The following is a 26,647-nucleotide window of genomic DNA, read 5'->3' on the forward strand; positions in this document are numbered from 1 at the left end:
AGGGCAACAAGAACAAGTCCAACACAAGAGTCCTGTTTTTTAAGGTGTTTATTCTTTTTTATGTTTTTTTTCCATGTTTCTTTTTTCTCTGAAACGTTGAATAGCAAGGGACAGGAGGAGAGATGAACAGAGTTCATATTCAGTCACCTTACGCCTCAGTAAGGACACAGCATCAAAACAAAAGCATGAGTCATTAATAATAATAATTATAATAATAACAACAATAACAGTAATAAAACAGCTTGTGTTGTGTTAGGGAAGAGAAATCAGATGTACAAAAACAACAATGATGTAAGAGGCACCTCAGTCTGTGGTCTGCCTGACAACTCACTCACAAGGAGTGAGAGAGTAAGAGAGAGAGAGGGCGGAAGAGTGAGAAAGGGGGAAAAGTAATAAAAAAGCAATTGTTAAAAGTGAACCATTACTGTGCGGACTCTGAGGTTCTAGGGAAGGACTTTTTTGCTCTCCTTCTTTTCTCTCTTTCACTCTCGCTCTCTCCGTCTCATTTTTTCTTCACTCTTTCTTCACTCCTTAGTTTTGATCGTTTCTTATTATTTATTTATTTATTTTTAAAAGAATTAAAAGCATATGACCCTCCAGCCGCCCTCTACTGAGATCCAGCGCGAGCGAGGGATGGAGGGACTCCAAGAAGAGAGAAAAAGAAAAGGAAGACAAAAAATGCTGAATGGACCTCTTCACTCAGAGGAACAGGGACACACTTTCATCTCTCTCTCACTCGCTCTCTCTCTTCTCTTCCACTTAGAGGACAGTTCATCACTCGTTCCTTGAGCCTCTCTGCCTCTTTTTCCTCCACAGGACAACACACAGACAGCATTCATCTCTCTATCTTCCCATAAACAAACAAACAAACAAACATAGTGAGAGAGGAATACCACTCTCTGCTCAGTGAGTGGTACGAGTGTGACTGATTGCAAAACAGGCCAGACCTAAAGAGTGTGTGTATGTGTGTATCGATACAGCTTGTGCAGAGAGTGTGTCATTATTATGTAGTTGTAATGTCCATGTAGTGCATATGCTTGTGCATAGAAGTTATGTAGTGTGTGTGTGTGTTTCTGCGTATTGTGTATATGTATACATGACATGTATTATGTGGTATGTTGTGTATGTATCGTGTGTGCGCGTATATGTCATCTGTGTGTGTGTGTGTGTGTGTGTGTGGCTTTCAGGCAGGCCCCACCACAGTTAATGATATGGCAGAGTGAATTATAAGCTTCTCCAGCCCTTGTAAACCCCTTCCCCCACCCTCTCCCATACCAGACTGACAAACAAACATAAAGACGGACAGACACACATACACACACACACACACACACGAACACACTCACACCTACACACACACAAAGGCTGACAGGGATAGCGGACAGGCTGCGAGACAGACAGACAGCCCCCAGTCCCATCCTCAGATCCACCTACAACACAAACTTGCCCAGGAAGAACCCGATAAAGATGGCTGCTATGACGACGAGGAGGGATGGGAGGGAGCTGACAGCCGACTCCCGGCCAATCAGAGCGCTGGCGTTGGACATGACGTTGTCTGACCACATGGGCTTCCTCATTCTCACACCGTCGTCCTGCAAACAGAGGAGACAGGGCATTGGTCAGTGTGCCGAATACAGGCCAAACGTCTACCAGATCTCACCAGTGGTGCCTTGCAGACAGATGACTGTTTGTTAATCCTATCTATAATGCTGACTGTATTTGCATGCAGAGTGTAGTTTATGCACATTTATTATATCATTACATCAAAAGAAACACCAGAGTTGGAGGCTTTTGACGGTAATTTCCATATGCATCTAAAATGAGTGAACGTGTGTGTCTTTATCAGTGAGCGTGTGTGCACCTCCGTGATGATGTGTGTGTATGTGTGTGTGTTTGTTACCCTGAGTAGTCGGTTCTCGTCAGCAAGTTTGCTCATCTCAGCCTGCAGTCTCTTGCAGTCTTCTAGAAGTTTCCTCATCTCCGTATCGTCCATTGTGGAACCTCTCAGGCCATCCACTCGCGAGGAGTTCAGTACTGGTGCCGGCTTAGCTAAATCCACCTCATGCTGGACAGACATACACACATGCATGCACACAAACAAACACACACACACACACACACACACACATAGAGAAATAAGTGAGTGGGACACAGGAGAGACTCAATCGAGAATGAGAGAAAACAGAGTGTAAGTAAAGGGAAAGAGAGAGATGCATATATATATAGAGAGAGATATGAGAGAGCGGGAGATGGAGATAGAGATGAAGAAGGGAGGGAGAAATTGAGACTGATTGAGCAAGGGCAAAGAGAAGGCAGAGTTAAAAGGTACAATAAAAGAGAGCGAACGAAAGATCAGACTTTCACTCTGTCCGAAACGGGGAAAATACTGCCTTCTAAGATAGCATTCCGCAGCAGCAAGGTATTAGCCTGGGTGTTCCCATGCTGCCTTGCGCGCGATTTGATTCACGCTGCTAAGGCAGCCTGGAGACCATGGAGCAAATTTTCGCCTGAGATAGGGAACCAATCACAGAACAGGTGGGAAAGCAAGACGATGATGAGCTATGCACAGACGCATTTGATAGACATCCGTGGCACCCAATAAACGGATCTGGGCATTACGAGAAAATGAACGTTTGGTTCCCAGACCACGTCTCATTGAGAAGTGGTGGCGCTAGCCAGGCATGGAGTCATTTCCGAATCAAATATTTGTACAAAATTCCGGCTTCTAAGATTGTTTTTCGTTTTGTTGAATTTGCATGTATCCATCCTTCAACATATTGAGAAGACAACTGTCGGTATCTTGGCAACGGTGTCCCAACAATAAATAAACAGAAAACAGCATTCGGTGTGGTGTGGCTATCTCGATGCAAGTGACTCCTTGGACAGTTGAAGACAGCGAGGCAGACTCATAGTTAGTCTGGGTTACGGCTTCTACACACAGTTGCATTCGTCAACGCATGTCAGTGGGGGTTCCCGACAGTTGCTATGCAAATGACTTGAAGTATAACCGTAATTTGATTGGTTGGTGCCGTCCGTCGATTGGCTTGATTGGCCGGTGCCGTCTGTTGGTGCAGTAACAGCTGAACTTCACAACGCGAGCGACGAGAGAAACGCGACGCAACGGACCCACAATTCAGTTCGGCAACGGATGACGTGAGCCCATGTAAAGTGAATGGGATGCGTCTCCAGCACTGTAACACATGCAGCTGTGTGTAGGAGCCATTAGACTCATAGATAGACAGAAAGATGGAGTGAGTTAAGGAGCAAGGAGAAGATATAGAACAGGCTGAGAGATATAGAGATACTGTACAGAGAGAGAGAGGGAGGGAGAGAAAGACCAGACATAGAGAGAGAGATGGTAAAGGGAGGTTAAGGAGTGAGGACAGAGAGAGAACAGAGAGAAAATCAGTGATGAACGAGAGAGACAGAAAGATGAGACAGAGAGATGGAGAGTTTGCGTGACTAAGAGGCCTCCTGTGCTAGTCAGGTCTGTAATTATTAGCCCTCTGAAGTCTGACCCATGAGCTGAGCTGACCTATTTGACCTTTGCCCTCTGACCCTGAGCTATGTGCTGCTGGTGGCTATGAACTGCGGCTGGATGCAGATGGGGGGGGTGTCCTCTGGATGCAGAAGGAGGGGCACTCCTCATCCACACTAGCACCTGCTTCAGAGGTCACCTGACGGGCAGAATTGTTTCAAGATGGCTGCGTCAATCAACAGTAAATGAAAGCACAATGCCCAGTTCCCATTTCCCACTTAAAAGGCAAATGGAACGTGCCATAATGCCAATCACAAATACAAGAGCAAGTCTTTAAACCATGCTTAATGTACCTGAGGTGAAGAGGGGCAAAAAAAAGGCACAAGCTTTACTAACAAGGACAGGTATTCCACAGCAGCCACGGTGACCATATTTGTGCCTCTTAAGGCCTTCGTGCCCCTGCCAGTCAATGTAGTGGTTTGGTCTGGAACTACAGTGATCCTTGGTACAAAAAAACCCCCTGTCAGACGCCAAATGTGGGTAGATTTTCCGTTTGGCGAGTAGCACTAAATCTCAGAGCACTACCTGCCACACTGGTGGGTTCCGTTCAATGTGTAATGACACCAGATGAGACCCACATGTCTCCGGCATCTGTCTCTCTCCCACTGCTGTGGAGCGTGCAGGAAGAGAGTCAATCTGGTCCAGACTCCAACTACCACATGGGAGTGAGCCATGAGAGTGGAGAGACAGAGAGAGAGAGAGAGAGAGGAAGAGAGAGATGGAGAAAGAGAGAGAAGTCCTAGGGCTGTGAGCGATTATCACCCATCCTTTGCACCTAGCCTGACTTGACCTCCTGACCCTCACCAACCTGCCTCCTGAGCTGCATGACCTCTGACCTCTGGCCGAGTCGGCGGACCCCTGCTGCGCTGGACGCCGGGGTGCTGTAGGGGGGGCGGCCGCTCACACTCGCGCTCAGGGGCGTACTGAACGCCCCCGGGGTCATACAGGGCCAAGACGCAGAGGCCGCAGCCGCCCCACTACACTCACCTGCCACACACTACAGAAGAGAGAGACGAGTTAGAGGGGTGTGTGTGTGTGAGAGAGAGAGAGATACAGCCCAATGGCAGAGCAGTGACAGTCAGTGAACTGTCTGTGTGTGTGTGTGTGTGTGTGTGTGTGTGTGTGTGTGTGTGTGTGTGTGTGTGTGTGTGTACGTGTGCATGTACATGTTTAGATGTGTATGTGTGTGGTTTGAGGTGGGGGTGAGTGTTTACGTAGAGTATGTGTGTGTGTGTGTGTGTGTGTGTGTGTGTGTGTGTGTGTGTGTGTGTGTATGTGTGTGGCTGGCCATAGGGACACATGTGTGGAGCTGTAAGTATGTGACAAAATATATTTGTGGGTAACTTTGTCAGGCTAACATTCAGCTATGATTGAGAGGGTGAGTGTGAGTGTGTCTGTGTGTGTGTGTCTGTGTGTCTGTGTGTGTGTCAGGTGGTGTGTCTGAGTGTGAGTTGACAAGCTCAAACCACAACCCCAGAACAGAGTAAGTGATTCACTGTGTGTGTGTGTGTGTTATTTTGAGTGTATTATTCTGATGTTTGACTGTGTATGTTAGAGAAAATGAGTTTAGTGAAACATGGACACAGGGAGTGTTGAGACCTCTATGATGACATATCACCCCAACACTGAAGCAGCTTAATAGGAACAAGTCTGCTGAATTGATGGCAGAGCAACCGATGAGAGAAGAGAGTATAAGACACCTACACCGCAAACATGATGGCTAGCAGGACTTATGCTGGCTTCTAATGATGCCTGTGAATAACAATCCAGTGCAGCGTTTCAGTTTGCTCGCTCACACACACACACACACACACACAATACAGCTCTTACCACTTTATCGTTTTCGGTAGGCATATCGAAGACACATCTTAGCTTGGAGTCCATGAGGTCTTCTGGCCGCACATCTCTCCACTGTCACACACACACACACACATAGATACAAACAGGGAAGGATAGGCATGTTACTCATCAGAGCCAACTACAAGCAGCTGGTCGATCTCTGTCTCACTTACACTCACACACACACACGTCTGCACAGACTGCATACTAACACCAACCCTCACACCGAGTAAACACACATAGATACACACATACTCATGCATATGCAAAAACATACACACACATACACAACAAATGTACACAAATTTCGTTTTATAACAACAGGTGCCCACACGGAGAGATTTTAGTTCAACTCAACTCTATTCAATGCAGAGCCCAACTTTCCAGCCAGATCTGGAGTAGAGGTCAGAGGAAGGTCATATGCAGCCAAGGGCCTAGGAGAGGTCAGCATGATCCCACGGTCACTAAAGAAGAGAGGTGCCCGTGCCATGGGAGCCCCTTCCTACTAGACTAAACTCAGATAGATCACCCTAAAACTACATCTGTCAGGTCTGGGATTCCACGTATGGATTAAGACTGGTCCTAGACTAAAAAAGAAAGCTTCAATGAATTTCTCCATTGAAATAAAAAGGTTTTGGTTAAGAACGAGGTCTAACCCATGTCACCTGTATACTGACAAGGAAGCTACACCAGGGGCGTAACTGAAGCGGTCCGTTTGCGACGTGTAAAATCTATTTTAGAAGAATGGTCTATTTTTTTCAAACGTACACGCCACTATCACGTCTGGTGTAGCTACTTCCACTCAGTGGAAGCTAATTGTTGCAGCAGACGCAGTGCGAACGGAACGCTTCAGTTACGTGCCTGGTGTAGCTTAGCCCTGAGGCTCAGGGGGATTCTTCACATGACATGGACAGAGGTCTAAAAGTCTTGTAATATATTCCCCCTGCCTAAGGCAGGAGATGCAACGAATCAGCTGATTTACTTGGCTGAAGAGTTAGGCTGATTATGATCAGCAGGTTTAAGGAATGGCGGCAACAAATATGTGTTGGGAGATTTCATTTCTGAAGCTGAGCAGTCCTGTCCGCCTCTAGACTTGGGGAAGAGCTGACTGAGACAGGCCAATTATGTGGGGATAAGGCATGGTGTGCTGCTCCCTCTGATAACACTGGGCATGCGATGGAACCACTGATCCCTGATCGGCCCAGTGTGATGGAGAGCTGAGATGCTGCTTACTGTTCATTGGGGTAGGCTGGCAATCCAGAGAGCCTGTGGTCTCTGTCGCCCCCTTGTGGCCTGGAGCTGATATTTCAGTCTGATTTTTAGTATTGCAAATATTGTTTACTTACAGTGTAGCACATATGACCAACCTCTGGCCCAGAGCGCCCTCTACAACTTTGTTATATCTTTTAAACAACAAATCTTCAAATTACGTAGTCATCACCATTTTCAAAGCTTTGTTTGCTTACACAAGACACTAATATCAGGAGTGGAGTGCGCCAGTGTGATGTGAGTGTATGAGGGTGTGCTTCCCCAGACCTTTTCTAGTACTGTATGAAGTGGAAAAATCTGATTTGCCCTCCACACAAAGCCCAAAAGAACTTGGTCTGAGAGAGGCTAGTGTATGGGTGTGTGTGTGTGTGTCTTGATTACTGTGTGTGACCACCACATACAAACTTCCACATACACTCCCCTCTGAGTGGGCTGTAACAATGGGGCCGCTGAGGTGGGCCTGGATGTCTGTGTGTGAGCGTGCATGTCTGTATGTGTGTGTGGGTATGAGTGTGCATGTGTGTGTGTGTGGTTTGTGGTGATCAGTAGAGACTGGCAATGTATGTGTGTGTTGAGGTCGATAGCAAACACACACATTCAGGGCAATTAAGTTGGGGTGGGTGAGTGCTTGCGTGTGTGTATGTGTGTGTAAGGGCATCTGTGGGGGCAATATGAGGCGTGTGTGTGTGTTTGTGTGTGTGTGTGTGTGCGTGTGTGTGTGTGTGTGTGTGTGTGTGTATGACACTGATGGCAGTCAGGTGTGTCTGTGAGTCCGCTTTGACTTCTGTATTGTGTGTGTGTGTGTGTGTGTGTGTGTGTGTGTGTGTGTGTGTGTGATATAAGGATGCAGATCTATTATGTCTATTAAGATTAAGGCCAGAATGTTCTTACAGTAACAACATTGCATTTCGTAGCAGTAATAAGGTAAGTAATGACCGTAAGTAACAGTAATAACAAAAACAAACATGTTTACATAAGCACAAACACACAAAGTAATGTATACATATACATACACAAACAAAATGTATTCCAGTCATGTGTAAAACCCCAACCACACAAACAGTAACACAAACAGAGAGAGAGGGAGAGAGAGAGAGAGAGGGAGAGAGAGAGAGAGAGAGGAGAGAGAGAGAGAGGGAGAGAGAGAGGGAGAGAGAGAGAGAGAGAGAGAGAGAGAGGGAGAGAGGGAGAGAGAGAGAGAGAGAGAGAGAGAGAGAGAGAGAGAGAGAGAGGGAGAGAGAGAGAGAGAGAGAGAGAGAGGGAGAGAGAGAGAGAGAGTGAGAGAGAGAGAGATAGGAACTTCTCACCATAGCTTCCATGTCAGTGCCACTGGATGGAACGTAGATGGTCTGCACCATAAATTTGTGTTTACTTTTCTCATTGGGATCGTAGTCAAACGGCTGTAGCATTACTGGAGAGGAGGAGAGGAGAGGAGAGGAGAGGAGGAGAAGACGAGAGAGAGAGAGGGAGGGGAGGAGGCAAAAAGACAAAAAGAGAGGAGGATGAGTGAGAATCAGGGAAGTGGAGAAAAGTGAGGTGTGTGAAGGCGAGAGGAGCAAAGAAGAAAAGGGAATTTGAGTGGAGGAAAAGAGGAGAGGAGATGAGAGGAAAGAAAAAGAAAAGGCAGGGGAAAAGAGAGGAGAAGAGAAGAGAGGAGAGGAGATGAAGGGAGGGAAAGAGAGAGGGGTTATTATCCCAGTGTGTGATAAAATATCCAGTGGTGAAATTGCCCTAGTGGCCACTGGAGGGCACTCATGAGCCCTTAGACCAGAAGTCCTATATCCCCCCACAGAAGCAACTGATCAGACTGGACACAAGGGTAATGAAGGCATTATAAACGCCACAAAGCACTCTGAGACTAAGGTGTAATATAGCAGTCGTTACTACTCTACAATTGAGGCGTTACTGTCTCTGGTTTCCAAACACAGCTTACACTGGCAGTGGTGTGTTGGCTCTTGGCAGATTCAGTTTATTGAGAAATGAGGGGGTCTTACATGTGTTCTTATTAAATATGTGTGTGTGATCGCATTCTAGTGTGTGAATGTGTTATAAAGCATAACTAAAAGTATGTGTGTGCGTGATGTAGTCATAGTGGCCTTGCAGTCATACATAGTGTGCAGTAGGGTTGGGTATTGTTTGGGTTGTATCCGATACCGGTGCTAAATCGATACTTTTAAAACGGTGCCGGTGCCGAAACGGTGCCTGAACCGGTACTTTGTTTTTAAAATGTTTTGAATTAAAATGGTCTAAAGCATGAATTGCTTTTTTTTTTTATTAAAGAACTGCCAGGCCATGGACAATGGCATTTGCAAGCAAGCTAATCTAACAGGGAACAGGGACTAACAGTTAATTCAGTGTGTTCCCAAATGCTTCAAGAAATTTCATGTCTTAACCCATAACACGCAATAGTTAGGCTACATGTCGGTGTTGAAGTGTTTAGATTCCCAGCGCTAGCCTAGTAGGCATTTTAACAGCAACTAAGGCTATGCGCCAACACCAGTCAGCTGAGTTTAATTACGTACGGAGATGGTTTTGTAGCCTCTTTGACAGCTCAGTGACATCAGGTATGTAGCCTAACCTTATGTTTTTGCCAGCAAACTTTTAACATGATCTTCATATTCATTGTGATGCTATATGGGCCTCATGCACATGAAAGATTAATATCATGCCATATGTTGTTTAGAACACACTGTGAAATAAAGTTTTCACCTTACAACTTTGCTGATAACATTTCAAATAAATGCCAGTTAGCGCATTAGCAAGGATATTGTGTAACACATACTGTAGGCTACTGTTGTTTCATAGCCTTTTGCTTGTGTGTAGTTAGGCAGGCCCATTGCTAGATTTTGACAGGAGCTCGCAATATCATGTTAAAGTAAGCTACTTGGGCTCACGCAAGCTGTCAAACACTGTCCACTCGCCTATGTGGTGCACCCCTCTGGTTTATACATCCAGTGTTTGTTAGGTAACTGTGTCTAGATGTGTTGCTATCAGAGCAAGACATTAGAGATGGCGCATGACATGCAGTGATGCCTCGTATAATTAAAAAAAAAATAATAATAAAAATAAATAAATATAATCTATTTAAGCACCGAAATGAGGCACCAAAATCCACGTTGTTATTCGATGCAGTTACTACCGTTTGTGTCGGCACCGGTGCCATATTAGAACCGTGTTTCAGTGCCCAACCCTAGTGTGCAGCGTGTGGTATTAACAGGAGTGTGTGTGAAGGACTGTGTGTGTGTGTGTGTGTGTGTGTGTGTACGTGTGTGAGAGAGAGAGAGAGAGAGAGAGAGAAAGAGGGACAAGGAGTGTGTGAGTACCAAGTGACTGTGCCACCTGCTGTAGTGTGTGTGTGTGTGTGTGTGTGTGTGTGTGTGTGTGTGTGTGTGTGTGTGTGTGTGTGTGTGTGTGCGCGTGTGTGTGTACCTGAGATAGTGACAGTGGCTCCTGCATCTATGACTCCACTGTTGGGTCGTACGCAGTAGCGCCGCGGCGCTGTGGTCTTCACCTTGAAACATACTCTCCTGTCGGACGGATTCTTTAGACGCAGGTTAGTGGTCACCACATCTGTAAAAGGACCTGAGAGAGTGAGAGTGTGAGAGAGAGAGAGAGATAGATAGAGAGAGAGAGAGAGTTCATGTTAAAGAGTGTGCACCTTTCAAGAAATGTATTATTTTAAGGTTAACCCCCTGAGATGCAGCATCTCGTTTTAAAGGGGGTGCCGGGGGCACCTGTATTTGTTGAGTGGTCTGGTGTGTGTGTGATGGTGTGATGGTACCAGAGCTTCAAATGATGTGCTCAGCAGGTTACAGGTGTGTGTGTGTCCATGTCTTCAATGCCGTGTGTGTGTGTGTGTGTGTGTGTGTGCATGTGTGATGGCCCCAGATGATGTGCTCAGCAGGTTACAGGTGTGTGTGTCCATGTCCTCAATGCCGTGTGTGTGTGTGTGTGTGTGTGCGCGCGCATGTGTGATGGCCCCAGATAATGTGCTCAGCAGGTTACAGGTGTGTGCGTGTGTTCATGTCCTTAATGCCGTGCGTGCGTGCGTGTGTGTGTGTGTGTGTGTGATGGCCCCAGATGATGCACTCAGCAGGTTACAGGGAAGACAGAGGGGCCCAATTAGGCCAAACACCGTCCCATGACTGGACACGCTGTCCATTAGGACATTAGACTCGGATAGGACATCCTTCTCTGATCATGCCACCCCACTTTTATCAAGCCAACATAAAGACACAAACACATGCAAGCACTGTGTGTACGTGCATATACTGTACAGATGATATATCAGAGAATTTGCTTGTGGGAGTGTATGCCTATAAATGTATGTGTGTGTGTACGTGCATCTTTATCTGTGTGTGTGTGTGTGTGTGTGTATTTGTGTGTGTGTGTGTCCTCACTTAATCCCTCCTGCTGATGGACCTAATGGCTGTACACTATATTGGCATGATGAACAACACTCTAATGGAATCATAGATCATATGATGGTGCGGCTCACTGGCCGACCAGTAGAGTCCAAACTCAATCACAGCAGCTCCATCAGCCACATAACCGATCCATCCCACCAGCCATCAGCCAATCAGAGCCGGCCTTCAGACACCTAACACAATTACCTGCATCCAACCATTCACCAATCCTAATCCCATATGTCTGAATGGATTCAGATAACTAGAAAAACAGAAAAATTATGATGGCTTCTGTGACTCCTGATTCTGGGTCGAGAGTTCAAACCCCATTGGGTGATTGTGCAGGGAAACTTGTTTACTGTCAACAGCAACAGAAAGCATCTGATGGGAACGCTGACATGCACACGAACTCATACACGCAAGTACACACGCACGCAAACACGGCCGCGACCGGCCGTGGCTGATCAGAGGCCGGGACGCCACCTGACAATCAGTCGGCCCACGTTTGAATACCGATCCTGCCGCTGTGAGTCTGTTGCTTTGGATAAAAGCGCTTGTTAAATACCAGCCATTTTGCTTTACTTTACAGCGTGAGACTCAGGACTCTCCTGGCACTCTTCTGCTGGTAATGGTGATGATGGAGATGAAATGGATGTGCTGCCTATCAGACAGGCATCAGATGCGAGTACCGGTCAGCTCCAGCAGAAGCATTTCAGGGCTGGACACTGGAGCGCGCAAATGACAGCCCTGAAGAATGCCTGAGATGAGGTAACAAACGCACACACACACACACACACACACACACACACACACACACACACTCTCCTGGTGCTGCCCCTGTGTGGAGGACGAAACATATGAGGGTAATCTACAGCGTGGCACAGGGGCGGGGTGCTTGGCGACTCCATGGAGCCATTACACTATTGATCCTGGACTCGGTGCAGGTAGAGCCCAGGGGTTGGGTTTCAGGATCACTTTCCTGGAAAAATCAATTGGGCCGGACCAACCCGAGCCAGCTGGCTCCAGAGTGGAGTGGACCAAGCACCTGGGCCCTGGACCAACCTCCATTAGTTTTACTGCGATGACAGTGCCGCCGTGCCCGCTAGCCAGGGTTTAAAATTAGCATGTGCAACTCACCAAACGCAAATAAAAACTCTTGCACTCTCGAATATAATAAACAAGGTGAGACGCTGTTGGCGGGTCGCTGACATGAGTTTACTTCACTGCAAACTCTCACCACCACAACAGAGACCTTATAAGGACTTTGACTACAACACAGAAGTTGATTGACTAAGTTTTTCTGTTTACCTGCCATTGGCAGATAGACCAAAAAGTTAATGTTATCCTCTGGACATGTCACCACCAGGGGTGTAGTGGAGGCTAAACGCAAGTAAACGCAGTTTATCCACCTCTGAAATTTCAAAGATATAGTTTATCCACCTCTTATTAGAGTTTATCCACCTTTCAAAACAGTTTATTCACCAAATGCAACGTTTAACATTAATAAAATCACACTGTAGTATTCACCATTTAATACCACTGGTATTGTTCTAAGAATTGGACAATAACCTCCACCATCATCAAACATATTCTAATAAAAATCCGATACCGCATGGCGCAGTCCACCTTACCGTGATCACAGAATTCCTAGTTTACCCACCTCTTATTTTACCACTACACCCCTGGTGACCACAGTGACTATTCGTCGTAACCACTGTGACACCTTGGAGCTGTACTGTATGCACACATGGGAGCATAGCAGAACAGCAGCAGTATCTGTACAGCAGTAATGAAACAGTTGGCTTGGGTTTGGTGCCTGAGCGAGTGCCTGTGTCACATTGGGTAAATTCCGCACACTTCACTCTTTACTTCTTATCTCAAGCTAAAATCACTCTGGAGTCCTGGGACTTTAAGGTGGAATCGTACATTATGGACATGCTCTGGCTATGGAAGCTCTGGCAGGTGGGTCTCTCTCCCAGCCCCTGGTCCCAGGCGACTGAAGCAGCAAGGAAACCAGAATCATTTGCCTGAAGGTAAGTGGGGGGGGGGGGGGGTTGAGTAAGGGGGGGGGGGGGGGTCCTCTCCGGAAGATCAAAGAGCTGAGCAGGCTTTGAAACGTACATTCTCAGAGAGATCACAGCACTCACTTAACTTCATAAAGGGCAGGAAAAGCCCCCCCACCCCCCCTCTAACCACAATCACTGGAACACTCTGGAGCAGCGTTTCTCAAACTGTGGGTCGCGGAGACATGCCAGGCGAACTGACGTGAAAAACAGGAGAATTTTTTTATCTGTAGCCTGGGCCCAGGTAGCACCCGATGCGCAATGGACGCACTGTGTTATTCATAGGGAAGCGCTCGTGTCAAGGCAGCTTAGTTAGTCCCGACCTACATGAGATTTTGAACATTGAGTGGTGAATTTTATCAAAACCCGGCCCTTAAAAGCCTGTCTATTCTCCGCACTTTGCGAAGAGATGGTAGCTGACCAAAAGGCTGTACTGTTCCACAGCGAGGCAAGGTGGCTTTGCCGAGGTAAAGTGCTGTCGCGCCTGTTTGAGCTCCGAGGAAGGAAGAGCGCATGTTTGGATCTGCAAGCACGTTCACTAATGAACATTTCTTGACGAAGCTGGCCTATCTTAGCGATATATTTGATATATCTTAGCGATAGGTACATTTGAGTTAAATGCCCAGTTACAAGGCAAAGACAAGCACCTACCTCACCTAGCAAATAAGATTACTACATTCACCAAAAACACTTGAGGTATGGGACAGGCGCCTCGATCGCGACAGTATTATGCCTTTAAGATTTCTGAGCGAAATCGCTGAAACGTCTGATTCGGGAGCCACTCTTGTGATCCCATGTATTAAACAGTAGGCCTACATCACATCCCTGCAAAGTTTATTTCAAAAATATTTCCCAACCAGCAGTGCTCAGTATGACTGGATTATGGATCCATTTAATGCAGCATGTTTTCATTGAATATATAGTACAATGCTGTAAAATGGCCTATGCTTCCTAATATGTTGCTGGAAAACAGAAATATGTGTGTTATTATGTATTTATTTATTATTATATCTGCAGCACCAGCTGATTTTAACTCTGTTGAAGAGGATATATTTAGAACTTGTCATTATTTCAATAAATTTGACAATTTTAAGCTTGACCTACCACTTTCTTAGAGGGACAGGTGGGGCTCGAGAATGCCCCTTGATCAAAGTGGGGAATGAAAGAAAAAGTTTGAGAACCACTGATCTAGTTTAACTACCACAGTCACGAGTTGGGTCGCGATAGTCGGTCATTTTTAAAAAGTGGGTCCCCATTAAAAAAGTTTGAGAAACACTGCTCTGGAGGAACATTCCATCTTATGTGTGGGATTTGGGTGTTTGGGTGAGTTCATGTCTTACTCTGTATGTATGTACTGTATATGTGTGTGTGTGTATGTGGTCATGTGTGCACATCTGTGTGTGTGTGTGTGTGTGTGTTTGCATATGTGTATATGTGTGTGTGTGCGCAGAGCACATGTGTGTGTGTGTTTGCATATGTGTGTGTTTGCATATGTGTGTGTTTGCATATGTGTGTGTATGTATGTGTGTGCACGTGTGTGTCCTGTCCTTCATCCTGCCCAGCAGACTGAAGATAAGGCAGCGGCAGTGTGGGTGTCCAGACTCTTTATTTAGAGCGCCGTCTTCAGTGTTCACAGATAGCGTTACTGCCGAGGGGGCTTGGGGGGGCTTACAGCCACCCTGGCCATTTACTGTACACCCCTCTGATTGGTGCATCACACACCGTCAAGGCCACCTATCAAGTTTGGATTCTTTTGAGTTGTACTTATTGAAATGTTAGCGAGATTAGTCTTAGTCAGAGTAGTATGGTAGTATGTAATGCTAGAAGGCATTTCTAGTATACTGTTTTAGTCTCCATATGGGCTCTTATTCAGCTAGGCTTACACTAGAACTCTCGAAAAGCCACTCTGGTATCTGGTAGCTCTTCTGTATTCCATTAGCTTTCATTCTCTCTCTCAATCTCTCAAGTATGTCTTCATGCACACTAGTTATGTCTCCGTTATGTGTGTAACAGTAGTGCATGTTTTATTTCTGTCTGCGCTGCAGGGTGAATCGATGAAGTATCCTGCCCAGCAGTTTAACCTTAAGGGACTCCATCGTCTTAATCTGATTTCCATGTTAAGTGCAGTCCAGCCTTCCTGGTGATAAAACGGATGTGCTGCTGCTCAGAGGAGCATCAGTAGGAGTGCATGTCTCAGCCAGCTTCAGCAGAAGTAACCCAGGGCTGGTAAAGGTGACTAATGTTTGGCAGATGCTTTTATCCAAACATCCTACACGACAGACTTACAACAGCGGGTTCAGGAGTCGAACGCAGGCCAACGGATCATCAGCCAGCTACGCTGCTGTTCCCAAAGTTGACTTCCAAGACACCCACATTTCTACAGACCTTTGCAAATTTTTCCTCAAGCACCCTAAGAGTTTGTTCAGTTTCTAGTTTCTGTAATCTAAGACTGTTTGTAGTGATGGGTGATCGGCCCAGCAACCCACCTGCACTCTGGTGGACCAGTTTTCTGTCAGGATATTCTCCATTTGACAGGGCTCCAGAGTGCGACCAATTTGGTCGCATATGCGACCTAATTTTTCAAAAGTGCGATTAAAAAAAATCGGAGGTTGCACCGGTGCGACCAGCTATTCGAGAGGAAAAAGTGTCCGCATTGAAACTCTACCTTTGGTTCAATAACAGACACATATTTGGCCAATATCGTGGTCTAAAGAAATCATAGATAGTGAAGGACGGGACCTCCCCTCTGATTGGCCGTGGCCCAGTGCCTGTGTGTAAATTTGAAAATGCATGTGCTGCAGAGAGAGACAGTGAGAGAGAGAGAGAGAGAGAGAGAGAGAGAGAGAGAGAGAGAGAGAGAGAGAGAGAGAGAGAGAGAGAGAGAGAGGTCAGAGACCCGTCAGATAAACAGAGTGGATGTAGTTGCCAGGGCTCCGAACCGGTTCAAGGAACGAAAACCGAAAACGAACGGAATTTTACGGAATTTTACGAGGAGCGGAAACGGAAACGAAAACAAAATGGTCTTCAACTGTTCCGGAACAGAAACGTTATTCTGAAATCCACAAAAACGGTTAATAATGTTTTTTTTCGTTCTCTATATATTTTATAAAATTTCACAAAAGCATATCCTAAGTGTTCTACTCGTTTGATTGTAGGCGAACAGCCTAATAATTTGATTTCTGCAGTTTGAAAAAAAAACCCCGAATAAATGGACATTTGGTCCAAATGTGTATATTTTGTCTTGCTGTTGTAATGTAACCTATCCGTCTGCCACTTCGGATCTTAGGCCAGCTCGTAGCGTAGGCTACTGAAACTGATTTGGAAATTGCTTGTAGCCTATGCGTAATAGCCTATTTTGCCTGTCCACGCCTTGTCGTTTTAAAGTCGGGATTTGAAATGTTTGCGCAATTATAGCCTATTCTATGCAAACGGGATTAACGGGAAATTTGAGATAGGCCTTGTCAGCAACAGACAGGTTCGTTTATAAACAGGGTTGGAATTATAGCGCAAGCCTTTGAAGATCTCCATATGGATAAAACTTAGGCTACAACCAGGTAAGGAGTATAGCACGTATCCAGAAATATTTTATTTGATAAGAAATGATTTATAGGCATAGGTTAGGCCTACAGTAAGTCTGTAGGCTATGGGATGGATAGCCCATCTGAATGTTTTTGGATGCCGCCTGTGATTTATTATTTTTGGGCATAGCTACGGTATAGGCTAAATCAAGGGGAAATAATGAGTACGTCTATTCTAAAGTCCACAAAAATAGACTTGATAGGCCCGCCAAACACTGCCGGAACTTTAAGAACGAACGATATTTCGCGTTCCGAACCGGTTCAGGACCGATATGTTGGTGGCGGAACGCATGCAAGAACGAAAACGTTAAACATAGGCCTACCTGAACCGTTCGGAACGGAACGTTTGAAAAATTATTTTGTTTTCAAGCCCTGGTAGTTGCATTACAGTGTGGTCACATAGGCCGAGATAAATGTAGGCCTACCCTCTCCCAACTGCCTTTCGGTGGCTGGCAGCAGCAAACCGATCAGACGATCCCGAGATGATGATCAAGTTTATCGTTGCCTACGATAGGCCTAGTGAAACTTCCCTTCACCAAGTTCAGTCCGAAATAATTATTCACCAGAAAAATAGTTTGAACGTAAACCCGACGTACAGGAATGCCACTTGCGCCAAATTTATAGGAGTCATTGCAGATGAAAAGACGTCTTAAAATTGCGAACAATGCATGCAAGGCCTTCACGAACGACAGAGATACAGATATCGCCGAAAAGGAGTGTGTCATTGACCGCAGTTACATGCAGGGAGTAACCCGGTTTTCAACAGCAATATTCGTTTTGCACGCAAGTTGTGTAAACTCATTCTGATGGCATCAATCAACTTAATCCGTTATTTGGCGCAAACCGAATATCGCTGCTACAATTAAAGCCCGAATATTCCCTGCATGTATAACTGTGGTCATTGTGTATGGTGAATTGAATGGACACATTTAGATCGAGCATGGCAAGTCATTGCAATAGCCTATAATAATAGGCCTAGCATTTCGTTACTGCATTAACCATAGTGATGTTCTTATTGAAAATTTAAAAATACTAAAATTCACATAAAAATCCCCCAGGCTACTTGGAACATCTCTTTAAATTGTGCTCAAATACATTTCTATGGAAGATGCTAGCAAGGCGAGCTGGTTTAGCCAAGGCCTAATTTACTGTTAATTAACTCACTGTTATTTTTATTTAATTCATCTTGAGATGTTTTAAGTTTAAATTTCAGCTCAGTGAAGCACTTAAAGCACCAACACTTCTTTACTTTTCTTGTAGAATTGTAAATCATAAGTCATAGGACAACCTATATAGGACAGTAGTTAAGGGAAAAAAGTGAACCTGCTGCGGTGTTAAATGCGATGTGGTTGAAAATTTTGGTGCACCTAACTTTTGTGCTGGCGCACCAGTGCAACCAGTGCAAAAAGTTAGTCTGGAGCCCTGTTTGACAACTACAATTCGTTGCTAGTGAGCTCAATCTGCCTTTCTTTTTATGGGTTGGAGTTGTTTGCCCCACACCCAGTAGTAGTCTCTGGTCTGGCCTAAAAATGTCCTGCTTGGTTGAACCTACAGTACAGGGATCATACATAACTCTTGCCAGTACAGTTTTCAGAGTCCTAGAGTCACACCAACCTCCCCATCTCAAGGTAACAACACAAGAGGAGGCAACGCCAACATTGCATTGACCTGGACACCAGAGGGATGTCTGAAACGTGTCCGGCCAAAGACAACCTGGCACCGCAATAGCTAATAGTACTGAGTGAAGGCATTCTGCGCCACAAGGCAAAATGATAGGTAATAGGCAGGTCAAGCCCCCTGCTCTGGCGTCAGCCCACTCCAAACTCTCTCTCTCTCTCCCCTGTGTTACATTCTGTCAGAAAAGCAAAAGAGTGTCGGCTAAATGGGTCACTGTGAACTCCCAAACCACCAGCCGTGGAGAAAAGAACACTACAGGCCTAGGGAGTGAACATGGGGAGTACCATACAATTTCTCTCTCTCTCACACACACACACACACACAGAGAGAGACATGCGCACAAGCGTGCCCTGATAACACATCACACTCAAGCAGTCTTGATTAGAATGTTTACTCATTCCACCACAATGCTTAATATGGAACCTACTGCCACGGTCAACAAGTCATCTCCATGGCTACAACACACCTCTGGTGAGTTGTTAAGAGCAAGGCATGGAAGTTACACAGGCCACCAGGAATGCCTTCTTGTCTCTTATATTAGGCAGTTCTTCAGGCTATGTTTTCTGAAGTGAAATTCACAGCAAAGGCATGCAAAAGGCTTTGGATATTTTTACTATTATCCTTTCACTACTTGTGTGTGTGTGTGTTTTTCCTGTTTTTGTGTCAAAACCTACTGGCTGCCTAAATTGACCTTGGGATCAATGAAGCATGTAGCTATCTGAACTACTGTACACCCCTCCTTTCCCGTGCTACTACAGCACCATGTTGATTAGCTGGCGTTGTTTATAGCTTGGTACAGGCCTTTATTTTTGCTTTCCTATTTCCAGAGCCAGGACTGTGTATCTACAGCAGTTTTTTTGAGCAGACACTAAATGGACAGCTGGAACACCATGAGGAGAAATTAGCAGAATTTGATTAAAAATATTGGATTAGAATCCTGGCGTTCACCTTTGAAATGGGTGCAGGCAATTACATGAATTAACCACATTTTAACTCGCCCCATGCCCAACACAGACCTAAAAAAATACATTAATAAAATCATCGTCATTGAGTGCTCCCAAATCCCTTTTGTATCTTGCATATGTGCTGCAGTCAAAACCACACAACACAAGAAATGGTTGTTTCAATATTAGATCACAGGCAAACAGACTCTGATTTCAAAAGAATTCTGAACATGTTGGATTTTGTTCCAAACGCTCTGACGCCACATCTTTTGTCAAGGTGGTACATTTTTGGTCACCTTCATTTGTGATTTGGGATGGCAACAGCTAAATTACCGTCCATCCCTCCCGCATGACTCCACCAGAGGTCTAATCTAAATTTAGTCAACAGACAGCAGTCAGCTGGGCTCAACCTGCTTTGGCCCGGCTGGGCTGGACTGAACTGGACTTGGAACGGGCGCCAGCTTTGGGACACAAGGACTGTGACTCAGGGGAATGTCTAGGACCAGTCTGCACTTTGCCCATCGATGACCACACCTCTCAGAGAGGAGCATGAGAAATATGACTGCGGAGTGTGTGGCACTCGGAAACGGCTTCATTCAGGGGAAACGCCTCTCAGCTCAGAGATGGTGCGCAGGTTGGCTCACGTTTTCGACATTCAACAAACACTCAGAAACCCCCTCCATCATTTAAGTATATATGTGCAGATGCCCCTGTCAGTCGGGCAGGCGAGCAGTCTGAGGGAAGTAATGTAGTGTTCCTGGGAATCCTGGGAATCTGTTAAGTAATGTAGTGTTCCTGAGAATCTGTAATGTAATGTAATGTAATGTAGTGTTCCTGGGGATCCTGGGAATCTGTAATGTAATGTAGTGTTCCTGGGAATCTTAATCTGTAATGTAATGTAGTGTTCCTGGGAATCCTGGGAATGTGTAATGTGACAAAGAGGTCCTGGGTATCAGAATGTCCCTCTTTCTAATTCTACTGTGGCAGAGAGGGGTGCGTGGGGAGGAGGGGAGGTCATCACATTTAAAGCGATGGTTCGGAGTAATTTCACCCTATGGTCCTTTGCACCATGACCCCGAGCCAAACACCCTCCCAGAACGTGTTTTCCCTTGGTCGAACCCTGGTCGAGTAGCGCTGTCAGAAACTAATGAGTTTCTCCAGGCGTAATGGAACCAACTTTTATCTCGTAAATTACCCCACTAATAATGCCCTGAATGGTACGAAACTTCTACAGTAGTACAACTATGCTCTTTACTTATAAAACGAGGCATTGGAAGGTTTGTAAGTACACCAGGAGTTTATTTAAATAATACTTGCCTGATGGATGTGACTATCTGCTACTATTCCGCTGCGTCGACGTTACTTTCGTGATTTGGGAAAAGCCCGTAAAAGTCCTGGCAGGAAGCGATTACATCAACGTTTTTTGGTATATCCCAGTTTTCCGAAGTGTTTACAACTTAGTGTTAACTAATAATTGTTGCAAACTGGTACTATGAAAACCTGTGTGACTGTGTGTGTGTGTGTGCTCATTCAAGTTAAAGACGATAATCATTAACCTGACTCCGACACGGAAAAGATCAATCAGATAAGAGCTCGTCTAAGCAGCATTCCGACACAGCATTCCGATGGGACTAATCCATCCCGCATCCCTGTTGTGCCGGTCACGACTCTCAACCTCAAGGCTTCACAAGACCTCACAATCTCCTCCGTTCAGGGCAGGGCCTCTCTCCATGAGCTTATCACTGCTCACTGCTCCCCGAGCGCCGCTGTAGCAAGGCAGCTCACTGCTCCGGGTTAGTGTGTGCTTCACCTCACTGTGTTCACTGTGTGCTCTGTGTGTTCACTAATTCACGGATGGGATAAATGCAGAGACCAAATTCCTTGTATACACAAGTATACTTGGCCTACAAACCTGATTTACATTTTTTTTATCCCTCAAGTGCTTATGAAACCAGCACTCCGTCAAAGATACACTGGGAGCACACACACTGTGTGTGTGTGTGTGTGTGTGTTTGTTTTTGTTTGTGTGTGTTTGCACACACTCATGCGTGTGTACTAGGCCTATGTAGAGTTTATGTGTGAAGTTTGCATGTGTGTGTAGTCTCGTGATAAGCACCAGCATATGCCGAGCGTAGGCTTATTACTAGAGCTGGCGGGTAGCTGACAAGCTTCTTCCCTCTCACTCTGTTTGTGTGTGTGTGTGTGTGTTTAGGCTATTAGTCTTAGTACACTAATTAGTATTAGACTTTCTCACTCTCACTCTCTCCATTCATACATGTTCAACCAAGTGTTCCACACAACCCAGCCAAAATTCTGACTAACATTCATTCAACAATCACATCATTTTAGATTCTCCATCAGAGCTGGATCCTCTGCAGCAGTGTGGGCCGATAGCACAGAAGAGGTCTTGCTTTACTCCTCCTGATGGTTAATTAGGCTATATCTAGCAGCTGGGGACCTTTCCTGACCAAACACATTCCCCAAACACAAATCCATACAGAAACACAAATAGAGTGGACTAATAGCCCTCTCTATATGGCTCTGTGGTGGACACCATCGCTCACTACCAAAGATTCTAGAGTGCTACGCATACCTACTGTACTAATGGCTTCTACATACCTGACGCACCCGACCGGTAGCGCGACAATGTGACGTCAAAATGACGTAGATCTCTCTGGCGCGCCAGGGTTTTGGCCGTGTAGCGCGAGGTAGCGCACCACTCATTTTTTTTCAGACGAGCGCGACAAGGCGGAAACAGGAAGATGGACTAGTTCGAGGGCAAGCGAGTTGCCGTGTTTTGTTACAGTCGTGAATTTTTAATAGTTTGCTGGATAAGTTAACAAAGTTACCAGTGAGAGTTGCAACACATGGAATTAAGAGGAAAGAATAGAAACGATTTCTTTTCAAACAAAGGATATATTAAGGCCTGAACAAAATCTCTTTCCACTTCAGGAAATTACACAAACTCAGCCAGCTGCTAGCTAGCTAGCCAGCTAACTAAACTGTTTAAATTATTAAAATTTCCCTCGGGATGACTAAAGTACCTATCTATATATCCATCTATCTATCTATCTATCTATCTATCTGTGCACACACCTTGGAAACTACATGATAATGATGATAGTTGTGAATAGTAGCAACCAAAGTCTGAAGTACCATCAGAGAGGCTAGCTACTGGTGTTTCTTACTGCAGCTTCTTCTGCTGTGTAAGTAGTTAATGTTAGTCTTTTCACAACAGCGACACCTCTGTTCAAGAGAATATTGCAACTAGTGTTGCGACCACCACGCACGAGTATAAATGGTTACGGCGCTTCTGTGACGTCACATTGTCGCGCTACTGGTCGGGTGCGTCGAGTATGTGGGACGTTTAATGTGGGCTCCTAGAACCTGTCTGAATTAGCTTATCAGAATGGCATCCACTCCTCAGAGCATACTTCACGCTCATGATGTAACAGAGCTATCTTGCTCCATTCCTCTGGTGAGTGTTCTATGGAACAGTCAAATCAAACCAAAGGGAGTGTGTGTTCCACACCACTAATCAGAAAGAACTGGTTCAACGTACCGCACCTTTCCTCCAACAACATGGTTATCTGGATCTGTCTCAGAATGCAGATGCTAGAATTTGTTTTCACTTTGGGAAATACTATGTAACAGGGAGGGGCAAGGGTCTGTAGGATCATTCTCTATCCAGAACAGACTGGAATAAGTGGTGAAAAACACCAACCATCAGATCCCTTGGGAAAGCATTGGCTATGTAGGCTACACAAATGTGTGTGGTTGGGGGTTGGTGGTGTCCATGGACCCAATGTTTGCACTGGTGCCCCACCAGTTCCAGAGGCAGGAAGCTGGGTGATGGGAAAGGCCTGTACTTTCTCTCAGAGCTGGAGCTGAGCAGGGGAGGGGGAGAGGGAGAGGGAGTGTGAGAGAGAGAGAGAGAGAGAGAGAGAGAGAGAGAGAGAGAGAGAGAGAGATAGAGATGGCACTTCCCATTCACTGCAGACACGGGTCCCCACGGCCAGCAGCAGACTATAAATACTACTGGGGGGGGTGGGGCAAAGAGAAAGTGAAAACAGAGAATGAGAGAGAACTAGTGAAAATGAAATAAAAAAGAGGGACACAAAAAACAGATCTGAGGTCTATTGAATGTACAAAGATAAAAACAAAAAGATAAAGAGAACAGAGACAGATAAGGAGCAAAAAAGACAAAAAAGAGACAGGAAGAGCAGAAGAGAGAGAGAGAGAGAGAGAGTGTGTGTGTGTGTGTGTGTGTGTGTGTGTGTGTGTGTGTGAGTGTGAGAGAGAGAGAGAGAGAGAGAGAGAGAGAGAGAGAGAGAGAGAGAGAGAGAGAGAGAGAGAGAGAACTGACTGAGTGTGTCCTGCTGTGTCGGAGATTCCCAGCAAGGTCCGATCCAGAGCGGAGCTCCAGAGCAGTGCCCAGAGCTTCCACTCGTCACGGCTGCATTTAGCTCACTCTGAGCCAGGCACCGAAGGGGGGGGGGGGGGGGGGGGGGGGGGTTGGTACTGGAGTCCCAACAGTCTTAAATAAACCACAAGCAACCAGGCAGAGAGAGAGAGAGAGATCAGCAGCCTTGCAGTGCCCCCCACCCCCTATCCCAGAGAGGGCAGCAGGGGGAGAGCCAGGACTGGAGACAGTGGCACCATGCCCAGCAGTGCCCATTATGCCCATCATACCCATACCCAGGTGTCAAGTGGCAGTGATGTCTGTGTACCCCTCCAGCTGCAGGTGTCTGGGTTGCCCTTGGTACAGTACACACACACACACTTTCTCTCTCTCACGCACAAACAAGAGTAGAGGGTCAGTTGTACTCCTTGGGTGGATTTATGTGTGGAGTTAATAACAACATCCCCCAGATGAGCTGTTCCTGGATCAGCTGAGGACCGAGACACTGCCCAATCACCTCTCACGACACTGAGCAGTAGGCAACAAGTGAGTTTACAGAAAACTCCTATCTTCTCTACGTACACGCCCACACACACACAGAGTGGACAAGGTAGCGCCACCCCAGCACACAATGGGCAAGCCTGGCCACACACAAAATGAACAGGAATCGGTGCACACACACACACACACGACCTCATATGACAAACATGCAAAACGTGCTGCCTAACCAGAACTGTGGGGGAGATCGGTACACCTTCATGTAGCCATAGCCTTCTGATTGGGGCAGCCGTGGCCCACTGGTTAGCACTCTGGACTTGTAACCGGAGGGTTGCCGGTTCGAGCCCCGACCAGTGGGCCACACCTCTCCCTCACATCCAGTGAAGCACAGGCAGGCCTAGGAGCCTCTGATAGTTTCCCAGGAAGGCAGCGACTACCAGTCACAGAGACAGAATGGGGACAGATAAGCAGTCCCATGCTGGTTAAAGAATTATCTCTATATTGAGATAATTCATCAGAAACATCTAGGCAATTATCATCCTTGCCAAAGTTCCCAATGAGACTCATGCGACCTGCAATTGATGCACGCAAGGCCCATTCACATCTGGCTCAATTCTATCGATCAATCAATCTACCAACAGATTACTGTACATTTACTTCTATAGGATTTTTCGTGAAAGTCTATAAAGTTCAAAGTAGGTTCGAAGTCCATGCCCTTCATTTTAAACTATGGTAGCCATCGTATATTTCCTAACAATCCAACCAAATCGCCAGCTAAACGCAGTCGACCCTTGAAAGAATGTTTCCCTCCGGCGCTTCTCAGCGGTTGGGAGGTTTGTGCTGTGTGCAGTCTCTGGATGTCTTTTTTTGCGCTCTTGCGCTCTGGATGTGAGACATGGATGTGTGCCGCGTGTTACGTAACATCCCGCAAGCTATACAACACACGTCGTGCGCGGCCTGACATGCTGGTAGATTACCAGAACGGTGGTCAGGTAGTTTTTAGATCTCGCCAAGATGTTTAATTCAGCGACTGCGATCTCCTGTTAACTTAACACCTCCTAATAGAAACGTGCTGCGTCAAGTAAGCAACACTTGCAAAGTTAGGCTGTCTGAATGCAGGCTGTAACTGATTCGGCATCTGCTGATCTGCAATTATCAAACGTTAATGTAAAGTCACTTGCCGTTATGAAAACACAAGTAAATTGCGAGCTTGGGAGCAATTTCACGTAAGAAAACTTAGCATGAACCCCGCCCTCAGTTGATCTCACTGGAGGCTACGAGTCGCAAGCCAAGATCTTCACTGATCATTGCGTAGCATACCTTGTTATTTCGTGGATAGCACACTATACAACACAGCCTCCCGTTCATCAAAACACGCCGTACAAGAGACAGCATGATTGACATTTTCTCTAGCGACCGACCAGACATAAATGTAAATGTAAATTCACTGACCGGTCAGCTTGGCAGATGCCACAATGAATGTCAGCCCGCTAATCAGTCACAACAATTCTCCAGCGCTTTGATGATAACAATTAGATTTAGCAGCGACCTAATTATTCCACTGACAACATCTTGTTAATGTCAACTACTCTTTTAAAATGTAAATTGGCAAACTAATTCAACTGTGTTAGCGTTATCAGCTAACCTAGCCAGCTAGCTAACTCTTGGCATAGGGACATGATGGCCATCCACATCGAGGGGAAATTAGTGGCTGTTTCGTTGCACGGATGACAAGCAACCGGGTAATGTTGAAGGTCCAGGCCCCTTTAATGCGTGGGTGATATTGAGGTAGCAAACCCAAAGAGTCAAGTGACAAGGCAAATTAGACAACTATTTTGGATCTTGATGATTGCTTTCGGTTACGGATGCCTCGACGCCCCCCTGGGGAACTTCAGTCACAAGAATGAAACGTGCTCGCTGTCAAAACGCCTGCCAGACAGAACTGTCAGTTTATTAGCTAGCTAACCAGCCAGTCAGGTATGTTAGCTTGCCATGGCCAAACACATGCCGCTTACAGAAACGTCACTAATGTTACAGTGCGGAGATCTGCAGTGGCCCATACATTCTCGTTTTCTCTACCTCAAAATGGCGGTTTTGGAGTGTAGTGAACTAATCGGGGAGTGTGAAATTATCCGTGTCGTTTTAAAAAATAATCATGTTAGCATGCTATTCAGTTGCAGTCATTTCGTGACAGTCCATAATTCCCTTACCTTTAAATCTAAGATCGGTCGGTGGATCAAGAATGAGAATCTGCTCCAACTTGGACATGTTTGCCAGGGATGCGCTTAGGTGACGGTTCCGGGGTGTCACTGCGAGCGTAGAAATCCCAAACCTGTTTGAAGCCACTGACGGAACGTTGCCTAGCCTACTGTGTGCGAGCGAACGAGTAGCAGAAGGATCCAGGCACTTGAACGCGCGACTGAGCGCGCACTC

General features: G+C 45.9%; 1 protein-coding gene across 2 annotated transcripts; it reads right to left on the reverse strand.

Moving 5' to 3' along the window:
- Positions 1-30: 30 nt before the first annotated feature.
- On the reverse strand, positions 31-26,647 carry LOC121712433 (vesicle-associated membrane protein-associated protein A-like). 2 transcript variants are annotated; one of them, XM_042096641.1, is made up of 7 exons: positions 26,425-26,647; positions 10,076-10,228; positions 7,954-8,057; positions 5,369-5,449; positions 4,347-4,535; positions 1,901-2,065; positions 31-1,592 (listed from the first exon to the last, which is right to left on the reverse strand). In XM_042096641.1, exons 1-7 carry the CDS (start codon positions 26,480-26,482, stop codon positions 1,431-1,433), a joined length of 912 nt encoding a protein of 303 aa, XP_041952575.1. In that variant the 5' UTR covers positions 26,483-26,647; the 3' UTR covers positions 31-1,430. The 2 variants fall into 2 exon arrangements, with proteins under 2 accessions (XP_041952575.1, XP_041952576.1); XM_042096642.1 differs by lacking the exon at positions 4,347-4,535 and having other exon boundaries at positions 26,425-26,639.

The sequence above is a fragment of the Alosa sapidissima genome, chromosome 1 (genome assembly GCF_018492685.1).
Source record: "Alosa sapidissima isolate fAloSap1 chromosome 1, fAloSap1.pri, whole genome shotgun sequence".
NCBI classification, from domain to species: domain Eukaryota; kingdom Metazoa; phylum Chordata; class Actinopteri; order Clupeiformes; family Clupeidae; genus Alosa; species Alosa sapidissima.

Bases quoted from the DNA above. Each gene is read 5' to 3' on its own strand.
- LOC121712433 (XM_042096641.1), bottom strand. From the start codon at position 26,482: ATGTCCAAGTTGGAGCAGATTCTCATTCTTGATCCACCGACCGATCTT. The intron at 4,536-5,368 runs GTAAGAGCTGTA...TCTCTTCTGTAG, and splicing joins CTACCGAAAACGATAAAGTG to TGTGTGGCAGGTGAGTGTAG. The intron at 2,066-4,346 runs GTTGGTGAGGGT...ATGTCTGTCCAG, and splicing joins TCATGCAGCTCAGGAGGCAG to CATGAGGTGGATTTAGCTAA.